The 13,137-nt window shown below is 35.6% G+C and overlaps 1 protein-coding gene across 1 annotated transcript in view; it reads left to right on the top strand.

Moving 5' to 3' along the window:
- Positions 1 to 13,137, top strand: part of CNTN5 (contactin 5) — a 578,245-nt gene that overhangs the window by 449,237 nt on the left and 115,871 nt on the right. The window contains exon 12 of the mRNA XM_036743961.1: positions 1,556 to 1,676. Within this exon, the coding sequence (XP_036599856.1) occupies positions 1,556 to 1,676 (121 nt within the window). The remainder of the gene's footprint in view (positions 1 to 1,555; positions 1,677 to 13,137) is intronic.

Raw genomic sequence — 13,137 nt, 5'->3', positions numbered from 1 at the left:
AAACTGTGTTCCAAGAACAAGCAAAGTTTTAAAATGTAATATTTTTATCATTGCATGTATGTGTGTGTGTTTTTCAAACCTCTGATTTCATCTACATGAGAAATTCAGTTTGAAAACCTCTTCTACCAATGCAGATCTTTAACTACATTGCAATTTACCTAGTCTTAGAAAGTTACCAAGGGCACTGAGAGGTCAAGTACTTCGCTCATGTTCACCCTGCTAAGTATGTGTCAGAGGCAGGACTTCTGACTCTACTCTCCACTAGGCCACCTTTACAATGGAATCATGAAATTATAGAAGCTAGCCAGTGCAAGCTCTAGCCATTGCAAGAATCCCATCTACTATATTCCACAGACAACAGCAAGCTGTCCTTCAGATTCTTCTTGACCCAAATAAACATCATGTGGCTTAATTTGGATCCCAAATAGCTCATTTTGGCCTTTTTCAATTTATCATGACACACCTTAAACATTTGTTCATGTGTTCAGATATTATTGAACAGAAATCTGGGTAATCTTTGAAGCAGTCATTGCCAATAGCAGAAATCCATGCAAGAGTTACCCGGACTCATTCCATTCCCTTGTCCTTTGTATCATAGAAGCTTTAAAGAATATTTAAGTTTTGCAATATCATTACCTGAAACAAATGTTCATCTAGTTGTTATAAATAGCTGATCTTCGCATATGCATCATAATAAAGGAAATCATTTCTTCTCTAAGAGAGCAAGAGACAAAATTAAATAATAAATGGTTTGTTTGCACCATCCATTCTAAAATATAAGATCATCACAGATCCTATGGATAGATAAATCCAAAAGGTATTCTCCTTGATGCCTATTTATCATCATAACTGTAGTCGTTCTGATTATGTTCTAATCATCCTCCAACCAAGAATAGAGTGTTTTGAGTTTTCTGTGCATGATGTAACTTACAACACTGATTAAGAAAGATTAGTGCTAATCTTAACACCCCAGTCTTGACTGCTACGAAAAGAATTCCTCTTTTGCTAAGGAATGTGGTTAGGAGCCTAGAAAACAGCAGTTCAGGCCTTTCCTGAGACTGTTTCCAATGGGCCAGTTCAAGGAGTTCATAGCCGGCCAACATGGGGATTTCTTTTCTGTCTTCTTTCTTTCCTAGAAGTTGTTTTGCCCATTAGGAATTATGTTCATTCTTAAAGCAAAAATGGAACAATTCACTGCCAGAAAGCTGCATTTTATTGTTCATTGATAACTTTTTCTGCAACTTTGAAAACTATGATAAATTTGAATGTACAATCAAATATATTTCCTAAGAGGGCTTTCTTTGGCTGTTAAATCTTTAAATGCAGCATAAACATGTCTATGTCTTTTATCCCCAATTAATAACTGCTTAAAAATAATTAACATGCTTTCCTTAGAGTAGGACCTGTTTGAATTCTGAATTGTTATATAAATTGTAAAGTCCTAAAACGGGTACTTTGACTAAATAAGCAAAGTTCCCTTCCCCTCCCCCTTAAAAACCAACTTGAACCAGGCAGGTTTGCAACATTTTAAACTGGCACTTCATCCCTCTTTCAGCAAGCATCCTCTGCAGATTTAATGATCAGGAACATCCTTCTGATGCATGCTGGGAGATATGGCTGCAGGGTACAGACCACAGCCGACAGTGTGTCAGATGAGGCAGATCTTCTTGTTAGGGGTGAGTATGTTCATAGTGCAGTCTGAAGGCATGATCACCATAAATTACCATACAAAGGAATTTAAATGCATGTACTTTGAGCACATCAGTACTGTGCATTATACTTCTAGTTTTATAATACATGTCATTTTTTTTTTGTTTAACCTTTGTTTCTGAAAGAACCTAAATGGTAAATTGGTTCACAGTTCATGATGCGATCAGCAAACCCAATGAGAAAAACCAAGGTATTTTTAGTACCAAGAAATTATAAACATCTTTATTTAGTGCAGTTTGGTGAATGGAACTGGTTTAGTCAATGTCAACCAGAATTTTTAAAATTAAACTCTTCAGTCAGTAAGACATTTGGACTTCGTAAGTAAAATTTTAAAGCTCTTGTGGCAAGTATACATATTGTTTCAATAACTCTTATATCTTGTGTTTGTGACAGAAAAAAAGGGAACTTCATGTATAACATGAGGACATTTAGGCCTATTAATTAACAGGGGCCTAAAATATCTGAAGATGTTACCATAAGGATTATCTGTGAATAAAAGTGGTTAAATGTTCACTGTCTTACTGGAACCACAGATCCAAACATATGAATATACATATATACATACATATATATATATTTATTTATTTTAATCTTCCACATGAGACTTTGAATACTACTGTGTATTGCATGTCATGATCCTTGTTCATTCTCTGGCCATATAGCTTTCTCGTTTTATCCAATGGTAGCAAAACCTTATGTTCTGGAATAATGTCTTGCCATTTATCTATCTTGCACCACTTTTATAAATTCATATTTAAAATCTCAAAATTGTGGAAATGCTAAAGAGAAAATACAAATATATGAGTTTTCCAATATTTGTATCAGCCATTTCTATTCAAGTGTTTATTGACTTCTGTTTTATGTCCATTATTGGTTAAAAAAGAAAGAAAGAAAGAAATGTTTCTAAGAGAAGAAATGCTATTTCCTCATATGGGGAGACACATTCACTTTTTTTACCCTCAGAAAGGTTAGTTGTGTTTCACCTGAGCTTATGTGGGGAGTATATATCTTTATTATTGGCCTGTTATAAACATTCACCTTACTCAGTGTTCATCCCTTTCATAAAAATCTAGTTACCTAAAAGTCCACCTTTGTGCTACATTAATGATTCTTATAAACTTCCTTCCCTTTCACAGCAGTCAAGTTTATGGAAAAATTGTTATTTCTTCAGCTTACCTCATCTACTTTAGATTATCTCTATTTGTTCTTTAGTACTTGGTAGTCATTTAGAATGATGCTACTTAGGTTGGAGCATTTCAAAGGAACAATGCAATTTGGACTCCCTTACTATTCTTTTTGGATATTTCAAGGGGTGAATTGAAATAGCATGCTCACATTCTGCTTTGTAAGTAAAATTAAACTAAACAAGGCTTGGAACGTAACTCAGGTTTGGCTGTTTCATGTTCTGCTCATCTAGCCTTTGGCTTTATGCCTAGGAAATGATAGAATACATAAATTCCAGAATTATACTTGATAGCAATTCCAAACAGGTTGCTATTGTCTGAATATTCATGTAATACCCAATTCAGGAGCTTTTTTGCTAGTTTGATCGAGTAGCCAATTTCCTATTATATTTGTATTATTTCTCTAAAATTAATACAAACGGCTCAGTAAATACTACTGTGTTGTCCAATTGGACCAAACTGGATTTAAGCACTAAACTGACAGTTGTTCTCATCTCCTCTCCCCTTTTCCCCCTCCCCCTCACATGCACACACACAATTTTTAAGTTAATAATTCCTGGTGATTAGAAGAAATTAGATGATTGGGGTTGTTAGTTTTTATATAGAATTTTGATATAGTTCTCATATATTCCTCTCCCTTTGTGCCTCCATTCACTGGCATACAATGTCATGCATTCGTCCAGTCTCAGGCTAGAATATCAGAGTGACTTTTTTAGATTAAACCATTTATGATGCTAGCCACAATTTCAGTAGCAGGAAGCAAAAGGTTATTAGAAAGTATGTCACATAAGAATGGAGAGAAAAAAGGGAATTCCATCATCTATTTATCTCTTCTGTAGAAGGTGAACACTGTGTTGGATTTAAGGATTAAGGATTTCATGAAGCAAGTGGACTATTTTAGCATCTAGACCAAACCAGGATGGAAAAAAGAATGTTCCTATCCCTCCCATACACTATAAGTGGAGGTTTAGGAAATCTATGCTTTTCCATCTAAAAAATTCTATTCCTCTTCATCTTATCAAAGCCAGTCAAAGTTTGATTTCACAGGACCCTAAAACTAGTATTGCCTGTAAGCACCAACAATTTCCACACAGTACCTCTGATACTTTAAGGACTATCTGCAATACTTATTTCCACCGTGGCTAGGGCTATATGTTGTCTGTGAATGTCAGTAGTGTTATTCACCTCTAATCTACCATTATCATCTTCTAAAAATGGAATTTCCCCATAAATAATCATCTGAAGCATAAAAATCACTTGTTTTAAGCATTTAATATTCAGTGAAGCAGTATAAGTGGCATTATGCATAATTTGGAAAAGCATAATAGAAGTAATGAATATGCTAAAGGAAATTATTCTGGTATGGTATAAAATGAAATGGAGACACACCTGAACAACTGTCCACAATTTTAGAGATTTGTTCTAGTATGACATAACACTACAGAAGGTGTGGATAGATGATACCACAGGCAACTCTTTTTTAAATCAATAGAACTATAGTGCTCTATTGGGGAGTAAGGAGATATAGAAAGAGGAGAGAGAGGAAAAGAGGGAGAGAGAGAGGGAGACAGAGAGAGAGAGAGAGAGAGAGAGAGAAATTGCATGTCACTGATGAGGATATTCTGTTGAAAAGAACTAAGGCTCCTGGACAATTTAAGGATATGTCACAATAAAAGGAACCTAAAAAGAGAAATATCAATTTTTTATAATAATATAAATCATATGATTCTCAGATCATACAGAAAGATGATTTTAAACTCAAGACATAAATACTACTGAGGAATGTAGTGGCATGGCTTTCAGGATTCAAATGAGCTAAATTTAAACATAATTAATGGGAGTTTAGGGCAGGAGGTGCAGCCACCCCAGGCACATCCAGAGGAAGCTCCCAAAGCTTTACACTTTCATGATCTGCATTACTATTGCTACTCTACTTTGAAGTCGTTTTCAAAAGGGCCCCATCCTTTGGAGTAACCTTTGGATTTTGGTGGTGAAGATCTATTGTGACTTGCTCTCAGAAAAAAAATTCACCTTCTTAGTTCTTTCTAGACATGTGCTCCCTATGTCCCAGAGTTGGGTAACAGTCCCATTCCTGGGGCTATTCCTTCCTGGAATGCCTAAGAATTCACTAAGGCAATGGAAGGCAATTCAAGACAAACTTTTAAGCTACCCTCAGCTTCTTCCTTGCAATGTACAAATCAAATGCTGTTTTTCAAACACATTTATATTTCCCAGCCTATTTCTCCCTTTTAAAAGTAACTCTCTTGAAATTTCATCTGCTTTCTTTTCTTCATTTACTTTCTTCTGTCCAATAAGAGGTTGATGGTATGAATCCTGAACTCAGTAGAGAGTCTAGGAATGGACAGATGAATCTAGAAGTCATCTACAAAGAGATGACACTTGAACCCATGGAAGGTGAAGAAATCACTGAAAAAGAGAATATAGAAAGACAGATGGGTTCAGGAGAGCCACTTGTGATATACCTGCCAGAGAATGGCCCATGGATAATGATCCAGCAAAGAAGACTGAGAAGGAATAGGCAGACATGAAAGAGGAGTATCATGAAAACCCAGAGAGGAGAGAATATCTGGGGGAAAAGGGTGGTCAACAGTATTAAATGCTGTAGAAATGGCAAGAAGGATGAGGACTGAAAAAGGCTGTTTCACAAACATTTTATTAAATTACATACTAGAAGGAAAATATATGCTAGATCCTTGAGAAACAAAGACTGAGATCCCTCTTGGCTGTAATGTCATGTGATAAAACCTCAAGCTCTCAGAACTGTATAACTTTGCACTGAGGATCTTGTTATAACAGAGACTACAGGAGGAGAGAGTTGAAAGATTTTCTTTCCTCTGAATCTGAAAGTATAAAGCATTACTGGTCTTGGGCCCAAAGGGGAAGAATCTGCTTCAGGGAATATTTGATAATACTCTCTGAATAATTGTGGTGAGGAGGAAGACAGCACTGATTTGTCTCAGCCTCAAATATCTCACACAACAGTCTGTCTTTCACCCTGGCATGAGCTACTATTTGGTTTCCTATTTACAGCACTGTACTAGTGAGACACACAGGTCATGATAATAATGGAATTGATCCAAAGGTTTAACTCTGACTACTTTTCAAAACTTCAAAGCACAAAGTTCACAAAGTATTTAAGACAACTTTTTTATTGTTTTCCTTTTCTCATATTCGAGTATTGTGCAGTAAGTTCAGTTTCCCCAATTTTTGAAGAGTCTGTAAATTTGATATTAGGGAGCTGTACACACCTGCAGAGTGATGAGAGTTTTGGATTTTGATTTATCAGGAGGTTCCATTGTTAAAAACATAAACTTCATAACCATAGGAAGGAAAGCTGAGTTTGTCAGTACACTACAATGTTTGGCGCCTGAGGGTAGGGAAGGAAATCTCAGTTAAGTTGAGGTGCGATGAAAATTACTGTTGATTTCTTAAGTAATTTTCTTAGTTGTAATGAATAATACATTTACAAATCACACTCATAATTCACCTTAAAATTTTCAAAACTGTTTCTCATAACAACCCTGTGAGTCATATAGTATACCTGGTTTTGTCACCATTATGTAGACAACTAAAGTGAATCTCAGAATGATGGAGGGGACACCTGGTGAAATGTCAAAGGCAGGAGTCCAATTCAAGTCTCTCCTGCCTCTGAACCCAGCACTCTTTCCATGGCACTGAACTGCCTCTTGATATTAATAAGGATTAATTAGGAAATAAATATTAATTAGAACTTAATTCACAAATAATTTAAAATAAAATCTAAAGAGCAAATTTTTCTGTTCATTTGAAGGAAAAATACAAAAGGCCTTAAAAATTAGATGGAATAAAGTTTTACTTCTGAAGCAAAACATAGTAAATTGAAAGATGATCTTGAAGCCAGGAAGACCTGGTTTCAAGTCTCACCTGACATATACTGGCTTTATGACTCTGGGCAAGTCATTTTAACCTCTCAGTGCCCTAGGTAACTCTTAATACATTTCAGAGAAGGTACATAAATAAAGTTTCCTCACCTTTGCTTATGAAGTTCTCTATATTAGTGAAATCATAGGTCCACTCTCTGGCCCATATTTAGACAATGAAATAACATTCTTAGCTTGAGTTTGATAATTACTTCTCAGTTTTTTTGGCTAAGATCAAGTTCTTGGTTTCAATCGATCAGTCTTGAGTGCTATATTAAGCCCTGGCTTCAGACAAGACTATGGACATATTGCAAACATATCACTCGTTTGCTTGGGCTCTACCTCCATTTGCGAGCTAGATTGACTGAATGCAGGATAACTTTCTTTGGGCTCTTTAGATAATTTTGAACTTTGGCTTTTTATTTCTTTTTGCTAATTACATTACGGTCACCCAGATAGAACTTTATAAAGTTATACAGACTAAATAAAATATCGGTTGTTCTTAAAAAAACTTAACTAATATCAGAGAGGATTTTACTTGCTATAAAGAAATATTAGTTTTCTCTACAGCTGAACTTTTGCCTTTTTTTAACTTTGCTTGGGGAAAAGTAGAAACAAGGCTATATCAGAATAGCAGAAGAACCATGTCTCAGTTGACTTTCAGTGAGTTCTATGTTTGGGCTGTGAGTTCATGATCCCCCCAGAACTGGTTAAAATGTACAGAAAACATCAGATAAGTTCTTAACTTATCTTTTTATCTACCTAATATCAAAGAACTGATTTGCCTGATTTGGGCTCACTAATTGTAAATTTGTTCAATTTAATTGATTGGTTGCGTGACTGAGCAGATCTAAAAATACAGTCAAAACAATTCAACCAATCTGCGTATGTGTGTTTGAGTATGTGTGTATATGTCATTGTGTCTGTATGCATGCAAACACAGAATTAGCAATTGGGTAAGGGGGTTTGGTGCTGTAAAGCACTGCTGATTGAATGAAAGAATTTTTTTCCCCTTTTCAATCTGTCATCTTAGGATGACATGGGTACAACCTCCATTGCTCACGAAATTTTCTTAGCAAAAGCTTTGAATGACTTTTTTTATCCCACTTAAAAAAATTCTAGGCATCTAAGTACTATATTATCCATGTCCTTATAGTTATCCAGTTGAGTAAAATTGCTTTTTTTATATTTTCATGATGAATTTTATGCCACTAATTAATGAGAAAACACATTCCGAGGTGGAGGTGGGGTTTTTTATTATATGAACAATTGCTTTAAATATCCACTTTTCACATTACATAGCTAGAATAAACTTATCAATTATTGATTTCTAGGCCAGACATTACAATGAGAGAACCTGGGTTCAAATCCCACCTCTGATGCTTCCACCCAGTGTGACCTTAAGCCAGTCATTTAACCTCTCTTGGCCTTAGTTTCCTCATTTATAAGATGAGGGCATTGGACTAGATGATTTCTGAGGCAAGTTTCTTCCGTATCTGAATCCATGACCTTAGGAGTATATTCAATGTCTAATGTCACTCCAGAAGGGAACTATTGGTTGTTTTCTTTTCCTTAGTCGTCTTACCAGATTTCAGTTGTAACTTATGGCTATATTGATTAATCTTTTCTTAGTATAGCCAAGTACCTCATTTTTCACAAAACTGAAGAAATCGAATTTTATACATACACACATACATACATATGCGTTTATATACATTTGAATCATGTATGTATTTATGTGTTATCATGGTAGTACTGAGGTTCCATCAGTATAGTGTGTAAATACCCAAGTTATTACCAAAAAGTTTGTGGTCTGCGGGTGTTCAACTAATGATATGGTCCATCTCCAGACAAGACAATGGCAGAATGGTAAGTTTTTAGACTCTGCTTTAAAATTCAATTTTATTTCACTGAAGGTTTTGCCCACTGTCGTTCTAAAACAATTATCTTGTTTCCTTACAGTATAATACACCCCATACTTTCATTTCTTTATCATTCTTCACTGAAGCAATTCCTAAGCAGATTCAATAGGGAAAAAAACTCACCTTTCTCAGAAGAAACTACTTGTGCCTTTTTTATTGTTTTAAAACTGCAGATTGGTTTTTGTTCTTCTGGCAACACCTGGCAAAGGTAATGTCTCCGTTTCACTACGTACTCTTTAATTTGAAATTACAAAGCCAATTAGCTCTCTAACGAGTTAGAGCAATTGAGGTGAAAGAGTCAGAAAGAACTCTTGAACACCAGATGAAATCTGTTATTGCCAAGAATACAAATAGATGAGCAAAACTTAGTAAAACTGATTCTGATTTAAATAATTCTTCCTTGTCTTTTCTAAAATGTGTCATTGGTGTTGTTTTATGCAAACAGGGCAGAAGCTAGTTAAACAGATTTGTATTGACATTTGTAATTCTTGGAAACCTGAGTTGAAATTCTATATTTTTTTGTTACTTAAGGGGAATGAAAGGGAACAAGCATTTATTAAGAGCCTACTATGTGCCAAGCACTGTGCTAAGTCATTTATAACTATTATCTCATTTGATCTTTATGACGACATTTGAAATGGCTGCTTTTATTATGCCCACTTTGCAGATGAAGACACAGAGGTTAAGTGACTTGCCCAGAGTCAAAAAAGCTAGTACCTTGGGCTGGCTTTGAATTTAGGTTTTCGGACTCCTGCAGTGCTCTATTTAATTTGGCACCTAGCTGCCCCAATTAAGGAATGACTGTAACTGTAGGACTATGGGATCACATTTCTTTTAATAATTTAGGGAAGTTTGGAGGAATATCTGAAGACTAGAAATAAGTCAGACGTATTGTCTAATTTTAGAAAGGATATGCATTAAAACAGAAAATAGTGTGGACAAATTGGGAGGGGGGAAAAAGCAGATGTAGACAGGATAAAGTATAGTAAGGACATTTGCATGGTTACATACTATAGAAAGGACAACAAATTTCCATAAACTCCAGGTAGGACAGAATTACCTTTGTTCAAGGACAAGAGGAAAATGATCTATAGCATTGCACTACTAAAAAAAAAGAAGTTTTGACAGGGACAAACAAGTATCCAATTCCGTGATGTGACAAGGTATATAAAATGTTTCTGGATAGCAATCCATTTATTAGGTTTTTCTGAGAATTAGCATACCATCTCCTATTCTTATTTCCCAAGGATTATTTTACCTAATCATGGAAACACAAGTAACTATATCATATTTATTAGTAGACCAATTTTTCTCCTAAATTGTGTCTTCTCCATGAGTCTTTTTCTTCAAGCCGTTGTTAGCCTTCAATAGATATTAAAGGACCATGATATTCATGGCCTTTCTGGAGTTTTCCAGACTTCTGGAAGATTCCAGAGCCCCAAAGAAGCCAAGAAATATGTGAACCATTTATTTGACTGTTTTTATATCAAGACCAGAGAAGACAGCCAATAGACAAGCAATAGGTGATCTAGAGCACCAAATAAGAAGTTAGAGGACCTGTATTTGAATCCCAGTTCTGCCACTTACTGCAACACCTCTGTGAATTTGGGCTCATCTCAGCCTCTCTGGGCCCCAGGTTCCTCACCAGTGAGGAGATTGGAAGGCCCTTTCCAGTTCTAAGTCTATGATGCTAAGGCAGAAACAATACAATTACAAAAAAGTCAGTTTATCCTACAGTTTTGTTAATCTTATGACAATGTCTACCTTACAGTGTTCCATTAAGATAGAACCACTTTGACTCCAAAATTATCAAATGACTGTATTGTTTAACATATAAGGACTATAAATGGACATAATATTATTCTTCTGCAGTCACTATGGTGAATAGTCTCTAATGATCATAGATTTAGAGTTGAAAGGGATTTTAGAGGTCAAATGCATTCATTTAACAGGAAGAAACTGAAGGCCAAACAGGTTATTTGACTTGCCTAAGGTCATGCAGACTGTAAGTGACAGAGCTAGAGTTGGAATCCAGGTCCTCTGACTTCAGATCTGAGTAATGTAGCAACAATAGTCATCTGGGGTTCTATGGGCATTCAATTATAGAAACTACTATTTTCTTGTAGCAAATTTGCTTTTCTTGGCATTGTTCCTATGAACTGGGGTGCCCTCTTGTGGCAACATTCTGTTCTCTAGCCTTTTCCTGCCTCCAGACATACTTTAAGCAAGATTTAAAGCCTTTTCTCAGAATACATGGGGAAATTTCCATGCATGGAGCAAAAGTTGGTGAGTTTAGGTAACGATTTTGGCCTTATGCCATGTTGTAGAAGCTGCACAGATAATAGAGCCCAGGTGCTATGAAATCAAGTTTTTCTGGAGCATAGACAAGGCCTGAGTGAAGGCATTAGGTAGAACTGTTTATACCAGATGTCCCCAAAAGTCACTGCAGTTTTAAATAACTTAACTAGTTTTAAATAGCTTAAAACTGCAGCAAGATTTTTGGGGACACCCTGCACTTCAGTTGCATTTTAAATATATAAATATTAATAATTGTAATCATTATTTATGAAAAATTTCATTCTCACAAAAATTGATAAATATATTCTTCTGTGGTAATTTTCTATAATACTAGTTTAGCAAGCTGTAATACTATTAAAAAACAAAAACAGAACTCATTTTAGGTCATTACAAAGAATACTAATACCACATAAATACAGGGAGCACCTCTGAGATTCTAGTTAAACATTTGGAAATTATCTTATATAGAATAATTAAATCTATTATTTTGTCAGTAAGATTAAACCTGAAGCTATTTCATTGATTCGTTCTAAAACAACAACAGCTATGAAATTATACCTTAGTTTTTTCCCTTACTTTTAAAATTTTTGTTGAAGCATTTTGTTGTTAAAAATCAGTACAAATTAAAAATAAAACAGAAAATTGAAAGAACCTGGGTTCAGTTTCAACCCCTGATGTATACTGGCTGTATGACCATGGACAAGTCACTTAATGTCTTAGTGCCCCAGGAAACACTCTAAAACTATAAATTAGAGAAGTGTCATTGAAACCATCTTTTAGCAATGGAATAGCATGCCCAGTCTAAAAAAAAGTGAATCCTTTTGTTGTTAGATTATATTCCCTACCCCCTGAGCTATCTCTTTTGTAACAAAGTATATAAAAGAGAAATCAAGCAGTTCAACAAAACCAATAAACATATTAGCTGGCCCTAAGCGTATATGTGTCATCCAGGTAACACAGTGGGTAGAGCACTGGACTTGAAATCAGGAAAACTCATTATTGTGCATTCAAATCTGGCCTCAGATACTTACTAGCTCTGTGACCCTGGGCAAGTCACTTAATCCTGTTGGCCTCAGTTTCCTCATCTGTAAAATGAACTGGAGAAGGAAATGATAAACCACTCCAGTATGTTTGCCTAAAAAACCTCAAAAGATGGGGTCACAGAGAATCAGACATAACTGAAATGACTGAACAACAAGAGTCTATGTAATATTTTTTATCCATAATCCCTAACCTGCATAACAAGGAGTGTGTGATTATACCTTTGTTTCTTTTAAGCACATAAGTTCATAGATTCACAGATTTGGAGGTGAAAGAAACTTTATAGAAAATCTAGTCAAATGCCTTTGTTTTACAATCAGGAAACTGATGCCTCAGGAAGTTGACTTGGATAAGATGACGCAAGAGTCAGGATTCAAATCCAGATCCTCTGACTCCAAATTCAGAAACAGGAAGGAAAAAACAACTAAAGTTTTTCTTCCCTGCTTCTGCTCCTCCACTTTTTGCTTCTTTTCATTCTCTCTTTCTTCCCCCTCCTCTTCCCCCTTCACCAGCCCTTTCTCCTCCTCTGAGAACATAATCAACTTTACCAAATCAGCAGCAGGCTCAGATCAACTTGGTAAATAGACATTTTTATTAATCTCAGAAAATTATGACACAAAGCAGGTCTCTGAATTACGCTTTGTTCTGGAGGTTATGGGATCATATAATTATTTCTTTCAAGCCAACTCAAGTAGTAGGACTGTTATTAGTAAACTTAAAATACAAAATCATTATTGCCTGAGACGTTCCATCACCTGAACCCCATCTGTGAATCGAACCTAACGTATTTTTCTCATAAACTTGGCTCCCAGAATGTTAAGCCAAACTAATAAGCAGCATTGGTCACACGTGACTATATCGGCTAGGTGGCATTATAGACTCTTTCCCTATAACGCATCCATTATCAAATACATCTGTTACAAATGATCAAGCCTCTCAGGCCACCATTTTTAAATGTCCTTACTGCAGTGTATTTTCTCCATTTCTCCAAGTGAGTTAGAGTATCTTCAATATTCTTCCAAGTTTACCATCAGGCTATAAGAGCAATAATCTGTCAGACTG

This window comes from Trichosurus vulpecula, chromosome 2, assembly GCF_011100635.1.
Source record: "Trichosurus vulpecula isolate mTriVul1 chromosome 2, mTriVul1.pri, whole genome shotgun sequence".
Lineage (NCBI taxonomy): Eukaryota > Metazoa > Chordata > Mammalia > Diprotodontia > Phalangeridae > Trichosurus > Trichosurus vulpecula.
This window is presented reverse-complemented; position numbering and strand designations above follow the sequence as displayed.